At 36.8% G+C, this 23,310-nt stretch overlaps 1 protein-coding gene across 1 annotated transcript in view; it reads right to left on the bottom strand.

Annotated features, from left to right (window-relative positions):
• Window positions 1–17,793, bottom strand: part of LOC129256020 (adhesion G-protein coupled receptor G2-like) — a 50,101-nt gene extending 32,308 nt beyond the window's left edge. Inside the window, exons 1-2 of the mRNA XM_054894329.2 lie at window positions 17,786–17,793; window positions 529–703 (exon numbers count right to left, since the gene is read on the bottom strand). Of these exons, the coding sequence (XP_054750304.2) occupies window positions 529–703; window positions 17,786–17,793 (183 nt within the window). The remainder of the gene's footprint in view (window positions 1–528; window positions 704–17,785) is intronic.
• Window positions 17,794–23,310: the final 5,517 nt, after the last annotated feature.

Genomic DNA, 23,310 nt, shown 5'->3' with positions numbered 1-23,310 from the left:
CCTAACACAATCCTTCAGTAGACCTAAAATACCCTCGAAAATACTCAAAGCAATATGAGACTACTTTGTGAAATATATTTGCTATCTCCCTCAAAGTCAGTCAATATTATATAAATTACAAATATCTTATAACATTTCATTCAAAGTTATGAGTTTGCACCCTCTATCCTGATTGATATTCTTTCAAGCAGTTGTCTGCTTACAATTATTGCAGGCCCCTGAAACTTACATGCTTGATGTATAATATAATTACAAGTCTTTGATAGTTACATCTCTTCGATTGTCACAGTTAAAATATATTCAATTTTATCATTGTTATGATGTGAATATATTAATTTATTATTAATTTGTGAATAAAATACTGTAACAAATAGTTTACGATTTTCACACACTCTTATGCATATATCAATTTTCAGCGTCAAACTTAAAAAAAATCGACGTAGGTAATTAACTGTTAAAATCTTAAAATCATTTTTAATTTTTCCTTAACTACACTACTAACACTATAGCCTAGGTTATAATATTTACCTCATCAGTGCCATTGCCAAAGTGAGCGGTGTAGGTGGTACTCTCGAATTCTCTAAACACGCTCGGGTCAACCTTTTGAACTTTGTACCTGAGGTTGTTGGTGTCAAAGGTCACGTCATCCACATCCTCATCCAGGACCGCGTTAGAAGCATAACTTTTCAGCAAGTTCAGTAACCTGATCATAAAAAAAAAAAATTAAGGAAGGTGTTTCAGATGTATCATTCCATCATATTCAGAACTTGAAAGAGATGATTTAAGAAATAACAGAAAATAAAAGATGAAAGTTCAACCTAATTTCTGCCTAATGAAGAATAATAACCTCTTTTTGTTTAAAGGAAATGACAAACAGTATGGGTTGCTTGATTAAGATATAAATTCGACTTAAATAACTTCAAAACAATTATTCATTATCAATATACATGCAAGTTTTATACAGAAATACAGTGATCATAAAATAATTGGTAAAGAAGAAAATCTAGACCTTAGTTTACTAAAGGAATGCGATACTAAATATTGCAGGTGTGATCGTGTTTGTTCCTCATTAATTAATAGTTCAAATGCAAGACAGGGATGTGAAAGAGGAATAATCGTATCCGTTCAAAATATGGTCGCACGGAAACAGCATTGTGCTCATTGTGACGGAAGGGTCTAACCGTCTTTGATTTTCAAACCCTAAGGCTTTTAGAAAAGAAAAGTTTCCATTCAAACGATAAAATTCTATTCCATTTTCCGTTTTTTCCTCCCTATTCCCAGAGGAAAATTATACCATTCTAGTCAATTATTTTGGTGTTTTTTATGTGCAATCTATGGTTGTGACGCAGCCAATGCTCCAGAGGACTAAGAAACCTTTTCATAGATGGCGTATATGCAGCAATAAGAAAAATTCGCCATCTAAAGGTACGAAGAATTAGAAGTGTGGAGGAGGAGGAGAAAGTGGGAAGAAGAGAAGGAGAAGGAAGAGAGAATGAGAGGGGTGAAAAGATGAGGAGAAATGAGAGAGAAATGTACATAACAACCAAAACATAAAAAAGATTTAACAAGAAGAAAGAAAGGGAAAAGGGACAGAAATTTGATGTTTTTTCAAATCAGACAATTTAAAGAGAATATTGCATCAGTTCATTCCTGTAGCTACTTGGTGAATATTGTCCCTCAGTGGTTGTTAAAGGGTGAAAGTAACTGATCTGGCAATGCATCCTGTCATCAAAATGGACCATGATCAGGCTACCAAGCCGCGAATAACAATCTCACATTAAAACCCAGTGCGGTCTATCTACCTACCAAAAAAAAAAATCGATTTAAACGAGCACCTTTGGGCATATAAAGAGCCTCAGAGCGGCTTTGAGTTTCGTATCGTCCAGCCAAGATTTGTCACGTTTGACCGAATCAACTAAAATTGTCCAAACACAGATGGTCAACTGATTATTACACGGTCACACCCCAACCTCCAGTACCTCTGCTTTCTAACAAACCCTAACCAAACAAAATGGCGGAGATCAAGTTCCCGAAATCATTGCCAGCATCAGAAGTGATCTAATAAAAAAAACTTCAGCTATGTGGGTTGAGTTGTGATATCACCGTGACCTTGTCGCAAATTTCTAAAGTCAAATGTTTGCTGAAACATTTTACTACTCCAGTCACGATAAAAAATATTGTGGACTGTACACAAGAGTACAACGTATAGTCAAGTTTTAATATGTGTTTCATTATGAACCGCCAAAACCGATTCCGGGTCAAAAGTTAAAAAAAACAAAAAAAAAAACGAGAGAGATTATAAGCTTAGACTTGTGCATCACATCGTATAAATCTCGGATCCGCCATTAGATACAGATAACGAGAAGACTGGGTTAAGAGGTAAACAATTCAACGACATAGAGACGATTTAAATTGCAAAGATTTGCTAAATGATTTTTCCAAGTCTGTAGAACTTCTTAACACTGGAATACTGGAATTTAATACACAAAAATGATAAGGTATACAAATCCAAATAAAGAAATAACACTTATTAATTTCTTTCTGTCTTAGCCAAAAATTCTTAATGTAAGAAAAGAAAAATTGCACTTTCGGGTGGCCCATCAATTCCTGCACCCATCTCACATTGCAAAACTTGTTTTCTTGTCAGTGTTATTAAGGAAATATATGTTTTACGTGTTTGAAGATGAATTTTCAATCTGAAAGATTCGGTCATAAACCTTGATTGTCTTTAGGTTGACAAGAGTTTTCAAGGGAGCGGGCCTGCTGAACAAAATGGCATCATCACATAGTTTAACAAAAGCACATTGATGCATTGCGCATACTAATCTGTATTACAACTAGTTTCCACTAAACTGAATTATGCGAAACGAGTTGTAAGAAATCAATTTGCAATAAAATGAGAGAGGAAACATCTAAGGGTTATATAACATTTCTTGCTATATTTTCTTTGCTTCATATAATTAATTTCAAAGAAGACGAAACCTAACGTCTCGTACAAGTTAAAAATCACGTGTATTCTGGACTTCAACCCACGATAACTTGCAAGAATACCATCCGTTGATTCTTAAATGATATTTAACGCCAAGTCATGTATCACCATACTAAAGTACTATACTCAGATGGCAAACCGTTTCCATGACACGGCGAATAATATTCGGGGATACACGGTCATATATGGATAGACGACATAATGATCCGTCAAAGTGTATTACAACGACAATTTTTCCTGCGTCTAACTGTTAATCTTTCACAATCTTTAAGAATTATCAATCAATATCAGGGTAACAACGGATTTCAAAACAAAATGGAAAAGTGAGTAAAGGTGAATATAGAGATGAATATAATTTCTCACTTTAATACAAAAAATATGATACTCCTCAATAAGTTTGATAGTACTAAAAAAATACCATCGCGTCTTAATAGAAGTTCGACTTGAAATTTTGCTTTGTGTATTTTCCATTAAGATAATTGTTTCGAAGACTCCTCTCTGAATAATCAATTTAATTTGTGTCTTGTATCTCCGAGAGCAGAATGACACCCTGGTACGTATGATATTGTTGTCTCTTTGTTAAGCAGTTCCTACTCGATTAAAACAACGGACCCTCGGGGGTTATGGGTCACACGAGGTACCAGGACTACATTAAAGTGCAGACCGAGGGGCAAGGAGTAAGGGTAGCTGTCTTCTTGAGATGCCTTTCAGGAAAGTTTCCTTGCAAAGATGTTTCCTCGACTGTTTCCATCATAAGTACCAGCGGTTTGCATTCCTTCTTATAGTGATTGCTAAAAAAGGAGTAAAGTAGGTAGCAACCGCCGTGGCGCCAACAGCGGTTGTACAAAATAATTGTTAATGTTTGGAGGCAAGATTTTTGTAAGTGCGTGGTTGCGTTCGTGTGAAATGGTGTGTGTGTGGGTGCATGTGCGTGTCTATAATTTCATATGTGTTAGCGATGGAGAGAGAGAGAGAGAAGAGAAAGAAAGAGAGAGGGGGTGGGAGGAAGAGAGAAAGAGATAAAGGGTGAGTGGGTGTGTGCGTGAGAGAGAGAGGGGGGAGAGGAGGGGGTAGTATTCGAAAGAGTTATGTTAAATCTTGGCCTATTTTCCTTGATAACGTCGATACTTTCACTATAAAAAAAGGAAAAGTACATTCGACAGAAAAGCTTCGAACAGATCTGATCTGCCACAGTGTGACCTACATCATATTGCATGCTGAATGGTGTCATTCTCAAACAATTTCACAGCTGATCAATCTAAACGACGAGGATATAACGTCTTAATTCCTCCTAGCTGCATAACCTTTTGTATCTATCTAATCTGTATTCTTAATAATTAATACCATTCATTACCGAGATCAACGAAGGAACTTCCACACATCGAAGAGTGACTGGGTGACCTATGACGGTATTCCCTTGAACGCCGTCGTATATCGCACCTTCATGCATTCCCATCCATTAAGGTATCTATTGGACTCGCAATATGTCACGAGTGAGGTAGAAAGCTTTAAGTAGGCCTTAGGGAAACCCGCTTCGAGTTTACTTCTAAACCCCTTGAGGTCTGACAAGTGGTAGATTCCATGTAAGGCTGAATTGGTGGTCGGCGCTACTACTATACAACTGCCTGAAATACTGAGTACCCGTGTCCGGGGTTCTTTAGGAAAGCAATTGGAACTCAATTTCTCCTCCTTATTCTATGCAATAAGTGTCTTCAAACTTTGATTTTGATTTATTATGGTTCAGTTCATTTCCACATTCTTTCAGACACCAATCAAAAGGACAACATTATTAAAAAAAGATATGGTTATAAACACACTGATGGAAGATATGCTACACACTGCATACATAGCGAGAGTGTACTTAAAGCAATGATATTTTGAAGCTACTTTCATTAATCTTACCCCCCCCCCCAACTGCAGGTTGCAATGTCATCAACCTCTCATCACTGCATTTCTAGTCTGTACGCAAATTGCAGACTGCGCACCTTTGCCCATCAAGTCCTCTCCAATACCGTTGGCATTCGTAACTTCGTTCGATCCACTAAATCTTTTCATTTTTAATACGATATAAAGAGATTTTCAAAATCAACCAGGATATCATGCAGACCACACAGGCACACCCACACGGACACGCACAAAACATCGAACCCACTCGCCACTCAAGACATATTCTCTTTATATGATATATGATATCGAAATACCTGTTTTTAAAGACCAACTGCAAAGGCTACTGCAAAACCTGCTGATAATTTTTGGGCATTTTAGATTTTGACAATCTATAGGTAATACACGATTAAACGGAACCAGCATGACATGATTTTCCGGGGATGGATATGTATGTCACGTCTAATTAATTAGTTTCATAAGCTTACTATGCATGCTGGGTGAAGTAATATACAGCGCTTGAATTCGCCACAAGGGTTAACAACGCCATTAAGTGACAATGGGGCGCCATTCCGTCTTGAAAATAATCAAAGAGTAAATTCAGAGGATTGATATTCAGATGTTAATCTACGGGATGAATTCTAGTTGAGACCATTTATATAGTTCATTGAAAATTCCAATAAAAAGACAATTCTTAGAGTTTTGTAATCATCAAAATATTCTTCATAGGAAGGGGGAGGGGCAGGGGTGTTAATAGTTTTATCTAGATTCATCTAGATTTGACGGCCTTTTAGGCTTTTAATGTACATGCGGGAAAAGCAAATCCACCAAATCCTCGCCACTTTATTTTTATTTTTTTACTTTGTTCATGAGTAAAAATACGATTTTCTCCGGACAAAATTGTACTCAAAAGATTTGCAGCTAGGATTCGTAAGCTATGAAGAGGTAACAGCGAATTAGTCTTATAACTTTAAGAAGTGCGCATGAAGGTGAAGGAAAATATATAAGCAGATGAAAAGTATAAGATTCACTCTAGTATTATCAGCAAATATCCATATTCTGATACGATGTTAGTCAAAGACACTATGGCGTAGTGGTTCGGATCCACCGTTTTACTTTGTTTGTCGATATAATTCCCATGACGTTAGTTTCTCTAAAATCGGTATTGTATGGCAGTGAGTCCAAACTTCGCGCGTGTCCATACTTCGCGGACGGTCATTATCTAAAAAACTAGGCAATATCCTTAAAATCTGACATCATCAACGTGAAAAGCGACCTAAAATTACCCTTTGGTGTAAGTTTCATTAGGATGAGTTCAGTATTCATGAAAATATTGGCAAAAGATCGGCAAATTTGTCACGTTTAGCGCCCGTTTTTAAGAAATCTGATATTCTCAACAAGCATCACGATATCACCATTTTGCAAGCAGAAATCATCAAAAATGTGAGTTAAATGTGGTACTAACCGATTCTATAGCATTTTGCCATCAATCTGATATAAGTATTTCACTTTTTGAGCTTGAGTTTTTGTTTAAATGTCCACAAAAACTTTGGTCCGCGAAGTTAGGTCACACTTTTTCTGAACGGTTTTCCAGCACAGCGCGCATTCGCCGATCGGAATAGAATTTTGAGATCGCGATACCGGCGAATCCCCTTGACCTACTTTACATTTTCGTCCATGATTTTATAGTTTACGATCTTGCCGTCAATGTGGTAACTATTTTTTTAATTGGTTTTGTATAAATTATGAATATTTTGTGAAAAAATTTAAGCCTGATGAATATTTTTGAAATGTGCGCGAAGTTTGGACACCCCATCATACTGTTATCGACCCAGGTTTATAAATGGGAACCCGATTAAAATACATGTATATGCCCTGAAACGTCATAAGCTATTTAACGATGGTTAAGTAGAACTGCCGCAGAGTAAATTGTCCCCATTACTCAAGAACGTTGAGACACTTTACTTAGGTACAAGATATTAGGTAGAATTACATATATCGTGGTTATTATCGCAAATTTTTCATAGAGAGGAAAAGCTTTCATGAACCTATTTTTTGTTCTATTCAGATTTGAACTTGCAGCCGAAGTACCACGTCTTATTGGTCAACAGGCAATTACCATGCATACTGAAATCTGATCACAACTCAAGGGGATAAGAAACATTTCAGACTTAAAACGAAAATAAATCAAGGGTTTGTTAGCAAATCGTTAAGAAAGTTATGACTTCGTATAGCAACAGTGAATCAAAAGAAAAGTAACTTTAGAAGCCTCATATACTGATTGACAATAATCACATCTGCAAAGGGCATAGGTCTTTCTACCCTTTTTTACATTATACCTTTATAACGCATACGTGTGTCTGTACATCCAATCACTTTGATGTATAGTAAATGATATACCTGGCGGGGAAGAGGGACGTTTGTAGATGCCGCCCCAGAGCGCCGGTACTCGAGCAAGTGCTCAGTCACATCCGTTAAACCGGCTCCATATCGACAGAAGATATCACGATATAACCAATGGCAGGGAATATCTCGATTTGGAGTCGGATTCGTTTTTGTGACTGTATCATTACTTTTATGATGATGTATTACCTAACACAGAAGGTAGCTTTGTATAGCATGGCTTATTACTGAACCATATATGTATTCATATTATACACCGAGAGGGACCTTTTTTATTTGCTTGTAATTGCCCAAGTGTCCCTTGACTACCATTCCATCATCTGTAAAATTGGGTGGTACCATCTTTGTATTTGTCCTTATGTATCATTTTTGTACAGCGAAATCATGCTTATGAATGAATATTTATAGGCAGCTATTAAAATGAGGTCGGGACCAAGCTTCCTAAATAATTATCAAAATCACTTTCAAGACATGAATCATTTATAAATAAAACCAACAACAACGATGATAAAATATAATGAGTGTAATCTTGAAATGAAAATATCCTATAGCCGTACCTTGGTCATCTTGTAATCATTCACTCATGTTTATTCTTTGGGAACGATTCTTAATTATGTAATACGTTGCCATTTCAGTTATTTTATTGATGCTTTTTTTTTATAACCTCTTACCGAACATGAAATCGATTTTTTATTTATCCATTCATTTTTTTTTTTTTTTTTTTTTTTGGGGGGGGGGGTATTTGTAATATTGATATTGACATTTCCAATAATGATAAAATATATCTAATAAGGAATGTGACATGATATAAAGAGTTTAAACCAAATTTGACAGAGTCAGAAGTGAATAATTGCACTGGAACATAATCATTTTATCCCCCAAATACTATCTCGTGAGAAATTTAATTTGTGTGGTTGGCACGTAACATTGCTCATGGCTTCCTGAATGTTTGACATACCCAGGGAAAAGCTGACATTAAACCATAGTAACAACTAGAACATGATGAATCGATGGATCTAAATGAAATTGCATGAATGACGCCAAATTAATGGTTCGTTTAGCAATATAACCGACATCTAACTAAGCTGCATTCGCGCGATTAATTACGCACGCTTTATTAACATACGTCACTCTGCATGGCGCCTCTTGGTGGCGCCTCTTTCTATAACAGTGTAATGGAAATAAGCAGGGAGTTAAATGGTATATCGCAACTTCCGAAAACTTCGAAATTCTATGTTATATTGTGCAAATATATAGATATTGGTATGGGATAGTGGTCTTTTCGTCTCACAGTTATATCTTCTCTATTTGATTCGGTGGTTACCTATCCGCTACCCAGCCACCATCCCCAAGAGACTATGGTGACTTTTACAGATCAAACAAACCAAGATTTTTCTTGACGTGTTTCGGCATTACTTTAAAAAGTAGGCCTATAAAATAGATAATGTTGAGGAAAAGGGAGCAGAGGCGGCGGAACGTTTTTTTTTTTTTTGGGGGGGGGGGGGGGCACAGCCAAAAAAGGGCACTTATATGTGAAAATGGGCATTTTAGTGCAAACGAATATTTTCACCATGACATTATCATCTGCTTAAAGTAGTTGTGCGTTTTAGCGGGCGAGCGGTTTGGAAAATTTTCAAATCTAAAGTTGTGAGAGTGGCTTTGGGGTCAATTATGGCGGTAATTACTGTTAAAAGGGCATCCCTGCGAGATGTTGCGAGCGTGAATCGCGAGCTCAAAGTTTCGGACATCTTATGTAATAAGACATGAAAATTAAACATTCCGAGCAGTTTTTGTTATGAAAAAGATGTGTATCTAACTAAAGCATTGACGCGAGCGCGAAGTGCGAGCTAAAATTTCTAGTATACTGACAAGAAAAGAAACCTGATAAGGACTGCATTAGGGGACTAATGAAAAGAATACATATCTCACCAATCGAATAATGCGAGCGCGAAGCGCAGGCTGAAAATTTGTGATATTCCAACCTAAAATTTGACATTCTAAGCACTTTTTGTAACCAAGAACAGAATGTATAGCTTACTAAACAATAACTGATGCAAAAGCAACACGCGAGCCAAAAATTTGTAATATTCTAGCCTAAAAACTGGACATTCCAGACACTTTTGTAACCAAGAACAGAATGAGTACCTTTCATAATGCACTTGTAAATAAAATGAGATATGATTTAATTTCTTTGGTTTACGTAGCCGAAAAAAAAACTCTGGTAAACCATTACGATAATTTTCTTTAATAAATTCTATGCAAGTGGTATTTTTGTAAACAGTTATTTAAAAAAATATAAACATTCCCATTACAATAATCACGACAATAGACTACTAAAACGCTTTAATCTTGTCTGCTCCTTATTTTTTACTTATTTATTTATTTGTTTACTTATTTATTTATTTATTTATTTATTCATTCATTATTCATTCATTTATTTATCTATCTATAAGTCTTTTTAGTAGGTTGACTCCATCAGTAATCGGCAGACTGGTTGACCTTGAAGGCCTTACAACAAAATACCAATATCACAAACATAATTATAAAAAGCGTACGATCTGAAGTTAAGACAAACATAATGACAAGAAAAGAACATTAAACAACACAATGGGCCAGTTTAAGGCTCGTATAACGCAAAAATGAGGGACTAAGATGATTCTGACTGGGCAGTTCTTAAAAAAAGGGTAAATTATTGCAAATAGATGCACCAGCAAACGAATAAAAAACTTATACGGTAGCTATAGCAATGAAGATTATCTTCATCCATACATTGCAATTTCTTACTTGTCATCCCGCTTACCTGGAATTGCCTCGGTACTGGGATAACACAAAAGGATGTGCAAAAGGAATAGTAAGCGATATACCTCGCTTTCGCTCTTATGAGGAATGTTGTCCACAATGATAAGGCAATGATAATAGGGAGGTTTTTTTACCGCGACGTATAGAACGCTTTCAAGAACAAAGAAAATGTATTGTCAAATGCCCTTCACGAAACTAGAGCAACCAAGGAGTCTTCGTCGAATATTGATGAATCAAAACAGAAGTTTCGTCCTGGACTCTGGATAAACAACATATTTGCAATTTTCGTCAGCTCCGAAACTGTTGTTCCGATTCACAACTTTCGACAAAGAGCTCACAGCTGTTCATTGTCATTTGACGGGCATTCTCAATAAATTTACTGTGTTCTTGAATATGTTCTGCGTGTCGGTGCGAAAAGCCCCTATTGCTCCAGTCACACAAATGAAATCGACCCATGGTACGCTATTTGAAATAACGTTATATATGGAGTCGGTTTCGTTGATGTGACTAAAGCGTTTACTTTGCATAAGCCTATTTCTAATGTATTGATTATCGATCGGTTCGGAGTCTGCTTCATTGATGTGACTGTAACCTGACTAAGAAAAAATGTGAGGAATGCAGTCTTCTGGGGAGCGTTTCATCAAAAATTTTTGTCCGACAAGGTGTCAGATCTGACAACTTTCCTTGATTTTGATTGGCTGAGAGGCACTGTTACTGTGGTAACTGTCGGATAAAACGTCTGGCAAATCCTTTCATGAAACGCTCCCCTGAGTAGTCGTGTGTTCTATATTCAATATTAACACATATCAAACAAACTATAGAAATTTGTCGATTTGTGTGATATCCCGGGGGGGGGGCACTTACATTGACGAGTGGATACCATGCGCGACCCAAAAAACACGTAAAAAGGATGTCCTTTTCACGATAGGGCACGTTACGTACGTAACGTGATAAGGGTGTCAAAAACACAAAAATAATGAAAAAAGGGTGTCTATTTCGCCAGGAAAATTACGTGTTTAGGGTCGAATTTGCGGGAATGATAAAACAAAATAAAAATGTTTTATAAAGGATGTCCATTTTGCCCCAACACTTCGTGTTTAGAGTCCGATTTGCGCGAGGTGTAGAAGGTGGGGTCGTACTAAACCAAATAAGGTAAAGCCGACGACCGAAGGACCCGTAACAATAAAACATTCCTGTACTTGTTTAGGGGTTCATTTCAGGGAATATTTGCCAAGAGTGTCGTTTTGTTTCGAATACTTGTTAAGGGTAGGTACGTTTCACACACCAATACTTGTTAAGGGGTGCATTTTCAGAATATGGAAATTACGTGTTTAGGGTGCTTTTCGAGACCCCATGGTCGCGCATGGTATCCATTCGTGAATGGAAGTGGCCCCCTGGGTGTGATATATTAACAGTATGATTTCAATGTAACCGCCGACTTGAATGGAAATCCGCAAGTAAATTATATTTCATCATCTTCATCACATGTTTAATACATAGTACGCTCCATGTTTGGACATGAAGAAACAGCATTTTCAATCAGATGAGCATCTATTACGATAACAGAGGATACATATAAGGTAAAATATGGTAAACCTCCCACGGTTGGGCTTATAGAAAAAAACAACCGATTAGTATATTCGTGAAATATCGGTAATGGATAAGGTTTTTTGGCGGAACCCACGTTGCCACTGGTCTACTAGATTTGATCTTCCAGTGTCACCTAGGGACTAGGTGTAAGCTATTAGTTGATGATGTGACTTGCACGCTGATCGATCAACGTGACCTATACTAGTCAATGCAGTCTGGATTCCCTTCCCAAGAACACGACCATAATTAATCACTATCACTTCTTGTATCGTAGGAGTATTCCTTTTGATGGGTGGTACGAAGTCGAACATCGTCTGGATACAGTATATCCCTTTCACGCCTTTAGGTATCGTTTTTTCCTTCTTTTACGAACTACTATTGTTTCTCTTCTTGAAATTTAAAATCATATCACTCATGGAAAGCTTATTATTCCATTACTAGACGCTAGACACTTTTTTTTAAAGAAACGTGTCGGCATTCTTAGATACCAAATGCGAAGTGGGTAAAGAGAATATGTCTTGAGTGGCGAGTGGGTTCGATGTTTTGTGCGTGTCCGTGTGGGTGTGCCTATGTGGCCTGTTTTTGTATTTGTGTATGTGAGAGAGATAGAATTGAGAAGGGGGAGGGGGAAATTGAGAGGAGAGGGGGGGGGGTGAGACGAGGGGTAAAGATATTAACACAATGGCACCAGTCTGAAACTCCTCATCTACACTCTTAAAATAGTTAGGCAAAAATGCCCAACTCTTAACCAACCCTGGGCAACATACTGTCCACACAACTATTGGTTAAAATCTGTCCAAATAGGGTAATAAAAACTAATAATTGGCTAATAAATTGGCTAAATTGGATAATAACTGCCCAAAATATATGTTTTTTTTACTTACATACATCAAACACAGTGGATAGTATGTTGCCCAACATATTAAGTGTGTACCAATTGTCCAAATGCTTTAACCTTCAGTCAACCTGTCAAGCAGGTGTCATCTTGCCTGTCACTCAATAACAAATTCTATATCTCCCTGGAGCATCTTCAATACAGATGTATCACAACTCATCGTTTGAAAGCATTTTTGGCCCGATATTAGGCATTACAAAAAAAGGAACAGCTGACAATATATATTTAACAAGTTTTATTCTCATGTTTTTTGCCTATCGCCTTCTTCAGGTTCTTCGTAAAAATCACATTGAAAATATCTATGTATCTACACTTTAATAAGCACCTCCTCTTTAACGCAAATTCAAACCAAATTTTTGAGGCAAGATATTTCAGACACCTGTGTCGGGAATGACATCGATGCCAAATAACGGGAGTTAACCTTTCTCGGAATATAGAACGATCTCTAAACCTGCTGATCCCGAGTTCACCCCTTATTTTATCCATTCCCATGCATTTGCTGGCAAGACAAGAAAGGATGCAGAAAGTGTGTCAATTAATCAGTCACTTCCTTTTCATCTTAGCTCGGACACTTTAAGCAAGACAAGTGCATTCATGTGACGTTGTTTGGAAACATGAAACCATAGAGCGCACATCCCGCCTGAGGCAACTTAATGTGACATAATTGAACTTGTCTGGCTGTACAAACATAATTCCGCGGGATAATTTCTAGCCTAGTTCCACCCACCGACTAAATATCAGTGATGGTGGAAAACCGATGTTTTAGCTCCACCTCAGGAAAAGTGAGAACATTTACAGCAGATATGTAGGGCCAATTAAACGCATATCAACATCAAAATAATTTTTGAAATACAACTGTTCAAATATTGTGAAGCATGTTCGCATTTTTGTATCAATTAGGAACCGTATTATTGATTTTCACTTGTTTAAACATAATATAAAGAAATCAATCTGGATCAATGCATGGTTTTCCATTATTTTGCTGAATATTGCTTTTTTCAACACAACGTTTCTCTCATCTATATCGTCGGAATGATTAAAGGAACAATGATGCAAAACTAAACGCTATACAATGAATCCATCTAACAATTTTAAATGTCGATAATTGATTTCTCAATGACAATTAATCAATAGTAGTATAATCTATATGGGTCACGGAATATGATCATACAAGGTTGATTAATATAGGATGGGTCACAGAACTGGGGCGTCCGTTGTGGCGATTATCATGATCCCGATCATGGATGGACGTTCCGCCTCACCAATACCAATCAACCATATCCTCTGTCACACCAACGAAACCGACTTGAAGCTGACCGATGATACGCCGTTTGAAATAACGCAATAGCTTTGATCAGCCAAGAGTCGGATTCATTTGTGTGACTGATGTGGTCGTGATCATGGTCAATTTATTGACATCCAAAGAGACGAGTCCCTAACACAAATATACGTCGATGTTGATAATATTCATGTGTTTTCGCACAGCAAGGAAATTACTGTCAGTGGGATATACAGGGAGCTTGTAAAGAAAATTTTGCAATCATGATGATACTTGGTGGTAACCAATTCACGGTTGGTACCAACTGTCTTCGGGAAATGCCCTATTGTGTAAAGAAAAAAAACTGCCTCCGTTAGATTCGTAAGAATTTTATCTCTTTAAAATGGTGTTCCTAGTCATTGTCAATGTAACTGTTGACCTTTTATAGCACTATTGTATATTCAAAATATCCGAGTAATTCCCTTTTATTCTGTTATTCTTCACCGTTAATATGGAACACCTTTTAATTTATTCCTAGCTTACATTATGTCGCTCATATTATTACACTCTAAAAATATTGGGTAAAGAGAGGGTAATAATGTGTCCAACCAACATTGGGCATTTCTTTTAGGCATTTTTATTCATCCAGTGTGATGAAAATTCTGCCCATTCTAAAGTAATTGCTGCTTATTTTTTAACCTTACTGGACAATATTTTTCCCGCATTGGATAAAATACTGCCCCAAATTGGTTGGACACATAATTACCATCATGCTGGTTAAAAATGTTACCCAATATTTTTACAGTGTACCCGATACTTGCCAGACTAATATCAAGGGGGACGCATGGGGTTAAGGCAAGGCTAATGCTGAAGATTTATTCCTCGTATCGAAAAAATATATTGATGGTTTGTTAAAGGGACAATAATATAATTTGATATAATTTGGATAATTATTACATTTTTAGATTTTAATAATGGACAAAAAGCAATATCATTGATTAAAAAAAAATCTAAATAAATTTTGTTCCCTGAACAACCGCTGAGATTGATTTATAATCTTAGAAAATTAGAGTATCGACCGATATCCTTCCTCAATTTATTAAAGATGGCATTTTCTTTCAAGGATTTTATTGCGATACTCTTATCATGTATATTTATATGCGGACATAAAATGGGCATTACTCTTAAAAAGGGTAAAACAAAACTCTCAACCAATCCAAAGGTCTACCTTATTTTTGTAGAACTAGACCAATATCATCAATTATCAGATATTCAAGCTCTACTTCTCACTGTAAATCGAACAAAAACCTCATAAAATGTAAAGCACACTCTATAAGGCCGTCCCCTATAAGCTTTAATTGACATATGCGTTTCTCGCAACATTGTACGTTTTCATCATATTCCAATTTAAACCGCAACCTTTGAAGAAGCGAAGCGGACGTTCATTCTCTATTTTGGTTCTTATCTCGGCGTTAAACTGTGCCTTACGAGTGCTATGAAACATTCACCTGGAAGAGGCAGACTCGGTGCACTGCAAAAACTCTGGTGTTGATTTAACACCAGCCCGGGATCTATATATGTCCACACCAGAGAAGTATTGAAACAACACCAGTTTGGAATCAAAGCGATGCTGTTTTAATACTAATGGGTGTTGTACAAACACCTATCTGGTGTTAGACCAAAACGAAACTGGTGTTGTTTAACACTTCGCTGGTGTGGATATATATAGATTCCGGGCTGGTGTTAAATCAACACCAGAGTTTTTGCAGTGTGCTACAGTCATACCAACGAAACGGATTCCAAACCGACAAATGGTATGCCAATCGAAATAGCTTTGATCGGTCTTCAGTCAGTTTCCTTGGTGTAACTATGTGTTTCATCATGTCTGAAAAGGAACATAATTGTTGCAAACTTGTGGCAGAACCATTAGGATTCTAAATGGTTTTCTCACCCCAACTCATTAAATTGGAGTCCATTAACACATACCATCAAAGCCCATCATATTTCCCCTTTTATACGCATAGATCAGTTTTTCTTACTTTTTATACTTATCTTGATTTCATTCTAGTCTAATTTTGAAGTTGTTGCTCATATTATTAGAAATACATTCAATGTCTACAGTAAGACACCAAAGGACCAACGACCTTAGGTCATACCCAGGAAGATAATTCCACTAGTTTTGACTTTGAGACCACCATTCAACTGCTCTTAAAGAACAATCTAACTTTGTGAATAGAATTTGTGTAAAAGATGGAGAAGGGGGTGGTCTGAAAGTATGAAAAAAATCGGACATGGAATAAGAAAATTATCGCTGCTTGAAAACTTTAATCATTAAAGTGATATGTAAAGCCAACTTGGGCAATTTAATGACCTAATTGTGACAAGCGGTATTATGACTACTCTCCGATTTCTCGTGGCAGTACTTAATCATCAGGATCGAGTTGGCGGTTCCCTACTTTAAGAACACCTGCCCCGAGACGACGATTATCACATATTGTTTTATTCCGTCATAAAACTAAAATATCTACGTTTGAAAAATATTACATTTCAGCCATTGTGTGTAAACTTATCGAAATGCAGGCAACAGTAGCCCTTGCATCAAATTAACATCACCTGTGCAGTCAATTTGAAATACCCAAGGGGGGGGGGTAGCTATCAAATTTTCACAACTTTTGAAATTTACATTATTCGTTAAATTTCGTTGGAAAAGTTACCAATCTGCTCTTTTGTTTTATTTCATTTTCAATAAAAACAGCTTTTAATTTGGGTTAGATTATCCTTTCACTGAGCAATGGCGCTTCACCACATGCATGATATATAGGGGTACTTAAACCTGGAAATTGATTTTCCCTGTTAAAAAAATGCATGTTCTATGGCGAGATATCCAAACATTCTATTTTACCCATCTGAGAGAAGGAATGATAGATCTGTCCCTGTCTAGCTCATCATTTTCCACTCAACCAAGTTTAAACCCCTAAGCAAATTTGCAAGGATGGTTAGGCCGTCATTGGCAAGGGCATTCCTCAACACATTTCTGGCGGGCGACTTAACGAGATTTGGATTAACTCGTGCCATCTGAGAATACTTGTTGAGTGACTAATATTTTTGCACACACTTAGCAGAGGTTCAGGTCCCATAATAATGTTTTAATCGGCATTTACTTGTTCCGGTTTAGCATGCTGAGGCATATTATATTATATTTGAGATATGAAGAATCAGATAATAGAGAAGAGGGTTATGTTGAACAATACAATCAGCAAAATTTCTATTGAGAGAACTCTCTTCAAACTTCTAGATTATTATTATTATTATAATGATTATTATTATGTGTTTAGCACCACCTGTGCCTGGGAGGCGAAAAGCGAACTGAATCACTATGACCCGCAAATGGGATGATGCAGGTGAGTCGCTATACACCGGGGTTTCCCCCTTCTCTTATACAAATAGTGCAGTGGGTACTTAACGTACAAAGGTGGTGACTCTCCTCTACACGGGGCCTCCATTTAACGTCCTATCCGAGGTACAGAGTGATTTCCACTGTAACATAACCTGCATCTATGGACAGGGAAGGACATGTTTTACACATAATGCAGGCTGCAGTCTTCCGCTAGGGGTAATTCGACGGGCAGACGCTTTACCGACTGAGCTAACTCGCCCCCTAAACATGACACATATAACATGTTTAGGAAAGCTTCCGCTGTAAACATTTTCCACCCCCTTGTTTATTTTAATACTTTTAAGCAATGATATCTAACAATCAATGAATAAGGATATGCTATTTTCTAATTGGTTCTATAGCAGTTTATTGCCTACTGATTGTATATGCTACATCTAGAAATTATATTGTGTTCCGTAGGGTCCGCTAGAATATCAACTACTAGCTGAAGTGGCTACCCCGGGTAAAAAAGGGAATTTTTTGTTCAATATTGATTTCCGATTTTCAATATAAATTCTATTATATTCTTACCAATCCATAATTAATTCCATTCCCCATAAAGACCGCTTCTGCGTCACTTGTGGCTATTTCAGGATAATTATATTTCCATATCCTTTATCAAATATGACAAAGTCTGATGGTTTCTGTCTGCGATTGTCCTTTCATGCACGTTCTCGAAATATCAGAGCACAATGATTCCCTTTCTATTACAAGCTAAGATCGAGTACTATATTTCATACCCTGATAAACAAATCGCCAATATGTAAGGAAGTAATAATATGCACGAATGCCATGAACGTGCATGACAAAACAATCGAAAACGCTCAACAACCCCGAACAACGACGATTCATATCTAAAGACTATATATATGAGATAAAAGACCTCTCCATCATTTTCGATGGCAGTAAAAATTCATTTCAGATACCAAAATATAAATCTCACGATAGAATGCACCTATGATGGGGTGAAACAATTAGTTGCGTCAGGTCACATAAAGTATAACAAAGTGATATAATTAAAACTTGATGAAATTCGTCGGGTAATTTCATGACGGGTGGTGTCTTCCCACAATGCGCCTTCTTACAATATATTTTACTAATGCGACCATCGATATAAACAAAAATGATAGAGCAATTACTATACGCGCTCTTTTGCGCCATCGGAAACACTTAAAACTATACTCTAGATTGTGAAGCGCGCACACACTTTTTCTCATGTGTGTGCGTTTGCTTGTTGTGTTGTTTCTCAAATGTTGGTATGGCCCGCCCCAAAGACGTTATAATAATTTATACTGTCAATTGCTTCATAGAGTACTTTTCATGTGGCTTCAAGGTCATGTGTGCAGCATTATATAACGAGCGCTATCCATTTTTTTAATATCGATGAGTGCGACATACTTATCTTCCTGTCTGATTTTGGGATAAGTAAGTCCGAAGTTACGTCGATATGAAATCGGAAGCGTTTCAACGAAAGCCAACTTAGCCAAGTAATGCGAGAATCCGACCCGGTGGTATAATCTAATGGTTTACGGTTAACCGAAATTAAATCAAATATAAATTCGTATCAAATTTCATTATGCCTGAAGGTTGTCTGAACGCAAACATAATTCATTGAAATAATCATATGGGTTGATATTTGATAACATAATGTAAGAAGATTTTGTCACTTACATTATTACGCACAATGCAATCGTTCTGAGACAGGTGAACAAGCATTTCAAGCTCTGAATTGCATTACGGGAATATTGGAACCCACGTTGTATTGTTTGCTCAAGATGTTACAAAAGCGTAGATAGCCTGTAGTTCGGCTCTTCATTATCCCATTGCAACCATCATGTACACTCTTAAAAAAATCAGTCAAATTGACTAGACCAGTAGTCAGCTGGGTGCAACTGATATGTCTAGTCACATTTTTGACATATATTGTAGTCAGAAATAACTCTGCTCTAGTAAAATACGACTAGAAAATAGTTAAATTAGACTAGAACAACACTTGCATCCAGCTGACCCTATTAACTAGTCATTTTTGACAGATTTGTTTTTAGAGTGTATAATGTATCAATAATACCGACAGTAGTGATAGTGATAATAGACCATATAATTTATGCATAATAATTTCGATGAGACACGTGATTTTATTTATTAAACACATTTATTTTGGGGGCTTTAAAGTGTTAAGTTTTGTAACCAAAAAAGTGATCACGTACAGAATTTTCTTATTTAGAGTTGTTAATATGAATTTGTGAATTATTAAATTTTAGTTTAAGTTTGCTTATTTTCTTCCAAAAGTTAAATTCAATTTTACAATGTCTTGTTGGTTAATAGTGCCTTCCTGCAAAACAGTGTTTTAAGACCACAGACGAAACTACTTAAAAAAAGACTTAATAAATGGAATAACTCTTACACTAAGAAAAAACCTTCTCAAACCCTTTATTTCATCACATTATATTGTAAAAAAATAATGGAAAATAGTGAACGTCAGTTATACTTCATGACACATATTTCATACACTCTAAAAAGTATTCGGTAATAAAGTGCTCCATGATGTGTCCAACCAACATTGGGCATTTTCTTTTGGACATTTTTATTTATTCAGTGTGATTAAAATTTTGCCCATTCTAAAGTAATTGCTGTTTATTTTTTTTAACCTTACTCATGTTACTAGACAAAATGCTTCCCGCATTGGGTAAAACAGTGCCCTAAATTGGTTGGACACATAATTACCCTCGTGGTGGTAAAAATTAATATTTTTTTAACAGTGTCGTGGCTTTCAATGGTTAACAATGTCGATCGTCAAACATTTTGTATTCGAAAATTAAGGTATTGTCCATTATCCTACGCGAAAAATAATTTAGTCATTACTTGTTTATGTTTCCTGGAACAGTAAAAAACTGGAGAGGAGAGGTGACACATCTCATCAATACATTAGATGATAATACTCTCTATATGCCACAGTCAAGGAAATGAGAAATGCTTGTGTTCTTTACAAACCGATGACGTCATTCATGAAATATTAAGTGGATTTTTACACTGATTGTTTCGAGGATGAGAAGGATTTCTTTTGGAAAGATGCTGAGGAGGAAGAAAAGGAAAAGTCCGCATGGGCAAGGACTCAGCTGCCGAGAGTTTACGTCATCCAAAGTGCAACGGCTTAATAAAGGGATCCTGTGAACCAATGGGTGGGACAACATCGAAAAAAACCCATCGATAAAAAGTCTAGGACTCTTTATGTTGTCATATTCATGATAACCTTTCCAATTTACCGATCATAATCATGAATCTACTGCCACGAACTTTAGTGGAGATATGATTTGATAAATTGCAAGATCATGAAGCATTTCTAAACCAAAGATGAAAGATCTTGCTTCCAAATGAGAGAGGCCGAGACAATCTATAAGATTGGAAAGTTAACCACGAATTGTGAAGCGGTGTACAATACTCTGAAAACAACATCCATCAAAGTCTTACAACATCTGCACTATTTATGTAAAAATATAAGCATGAAAAAAAATTACGCATTAATGTGTCCAATACATCAGTGTGCATTCCGAAAAGAAATTACCGAAAGTGGTTTCCGGAATTCATAAGTTTGGTAAGGTGACGAGAAGAAGATTACTTCCGATAATGGATATTGTTCATATCACTTAACGTGGTTCATCAATCATGGGTACCGCAACATTACTTTTCAATATCGCCATTACAATCAGCAAAATGTTTGTTTTTTGTCCCAAACACCGAATACCTGATACAATTACGTCAGTTGAGTATAGTTGATCTTGCAGTTGACAGAGCAAAAGTGCAAAATCATCACACTTACTGCGTGCTCGGATATTGTTTTTCTTCGGACTTGAGTTTTGATGACGTCTCACATACCTGCATGTGTGATGGATGAAATATGACTGCTAGCATCATCATCATCATTATTTCAGGTATCAATGCACTCTTAGCCTCAGTTGTTTCCTTCATCTTGAATGCAGTTGTAATGTAATTTCTGGTAGCCCCAAAGCCAATTTCTTCGAATTGCGAGAACTAATGATCATGATAACACCCGGACGTACGTAGCAGCTTCTAGATTCCGCCAGTGATAAGGTGTATTTCATTCCGTTAAAGTGTAGTTCAAATTAATCCACCACATGTCTATGAAAATAATTGCAGGTGCGATACTGATTGCGGCAATGGCAGATGAAGGGTTAAGGGGCCAACTCTGTGATTATTGTAGGCTTATCAGGATTTTGCAAAATGGGGGCATTTTTGTTCATAAAAAATTTAAAAATCTCCCTAAAAAGGTCTTCATTCCCGATTCCCCATGGCGATTTATGTCATGAAATATTTTAACAGCCATCCCAAAGGTCTTCACTTGTGTGTGCATGGCATTTTCCACTAACAAATATTTTTAGTGCTCTCAAGGAGGGGGGGGGGGGTGGGCATGTGCCCCTATCTGTATCCGCCGCTGACCTATACACAGTTATCGTGTGTTATATTACAGAAGAATCGACAAATCCTGAAAATGATAATAATAATAATAGCTAGTTTTTATATAGCGCTTTTCCCAGAACGGCTCAAAGCGCTTTACAGCATATTATTACCCCGGTCATTGGATTCATTTCAATCCCGCACGAAAAAGCACAATTTCTACTCCCTGGGGAGCATTCCTTGCATTCATCGCAGCCTCATAATGGTGCTGGCAAATTCAAAGATAAGTAACTTTCACATCCTACCTTGTACTTATTTAGCACCTGGGTCGAGAGTGGCAAAGTGTGGATTAATCCCTTGCCAAAGGATGCTAGACCGCGGTGGGATTCGAAAACACAACCCTCTGTTTACAAGGCGAGAGTCAGAACCACTACACCACGGCTCTTCCACATAATACACATAATTGACAAATTTAAGTTTCTTCCTTCCACATTTTGACGTCTGCGTCAAGTCGAAGTTGACGAGAGAAGTATACAATTCATGATATTCCTGCATCTTTGTTGTAACTTCTCTTCTGAAAAAAAAGTTTATCAACTTTGTTCAATAATTTGTTATTACTGATATAACTATTTCTTTATTTTCGAATCCCAACTTTGCAGGAACACCTTATTAGTCTGCTGTTAATGAGCAGCCTATTTGTAATGAAGGCCCAATTGAAACAGCAGAATTAATATGTGCTAGTCTTTGCATGGAGACCCACTTGTTGATCAAAGTTTCAATCAGGGTCTGTGCCTGCAGACTTACACCTTATAGCGTATATGGGCAAAGAAGAAGCTGAATTCGTTACGAATTCGAAGCATGCGCGTCATGTGATCCGAGTAGCATTCTTAATAACAATTTTCATGTTACTTTATCATTACATATGCAATAAGAAAATTGAGTACATTGCTGCATTAAGCCCAAAGGATAGGAAGGCCGGGGTGCTAATTTCCATTGAAACTGTTAGGAGATAACTCTGTAAGGCTATTGTGTCATCCCCTAGACTTCGGGTGTGTCTCGTGTCTCTCACTGGTGTCTCTTGATTCTCATTTGTATTCATGTAATACAGTAACCGATCCGAAAACAGAAGAAGAATTGAATAAAAAAAAAATCACTTTTTTTTAATTAGGCAGTCATGTTCTATTATGTAAACCAACCTCAATGTGAACTAACTAATATAGAGACGATGCGCGAACCCAAAAGCTCAAGGGCATGACCAATCAAACAGCGTAAACACGCTCGTATGGCAAGCCGTTTTAGCAATTAATCCTATTTCTTGATATCAAGAAATTAATTATTGATATCAAGAATTCGATTTCTTGATATCAAGAATTATCATTGCTTAACTACACAAAACTATTTCTTGATATCAAGAATTCGATTTCTTGATATCAAGAAATAGGAATGCTAAAACGGCTTGCCATACGCTCGACAAGGAAATTAGTTTGCATTCATCTCGAGTACATCAAAACATGTGACAGAAAGCACCCTCAAATGTCTTGAGTCTTCAGGCCTCCTGTCACTTCAGATAAGGAAATAACTGGCTTTGGGCTAGAAAGGCAGGAAAATGAGAGAAAGACAGAAAATGCACCGTACATCGAAAC

This window comes from Lytechinus pictus, chromosome 3, assembly GCF_037042905.1.
Source record: "Lytechinus pictus isolate F3 Inbred chromosome 3, Lp3.0, whole genome shotgun sequence".
In the NCBI taxonomy this organism is placed as follows: Eukaryota; Metazoa; Echinodermata; class Echinoidea; order Temnopleuroida; family Toxopneustidae; genus Lytechinus; species Lytechinus pictus.
This window is presented reverse-complemented; position numbering and strand designations above follow the sequence as displayed.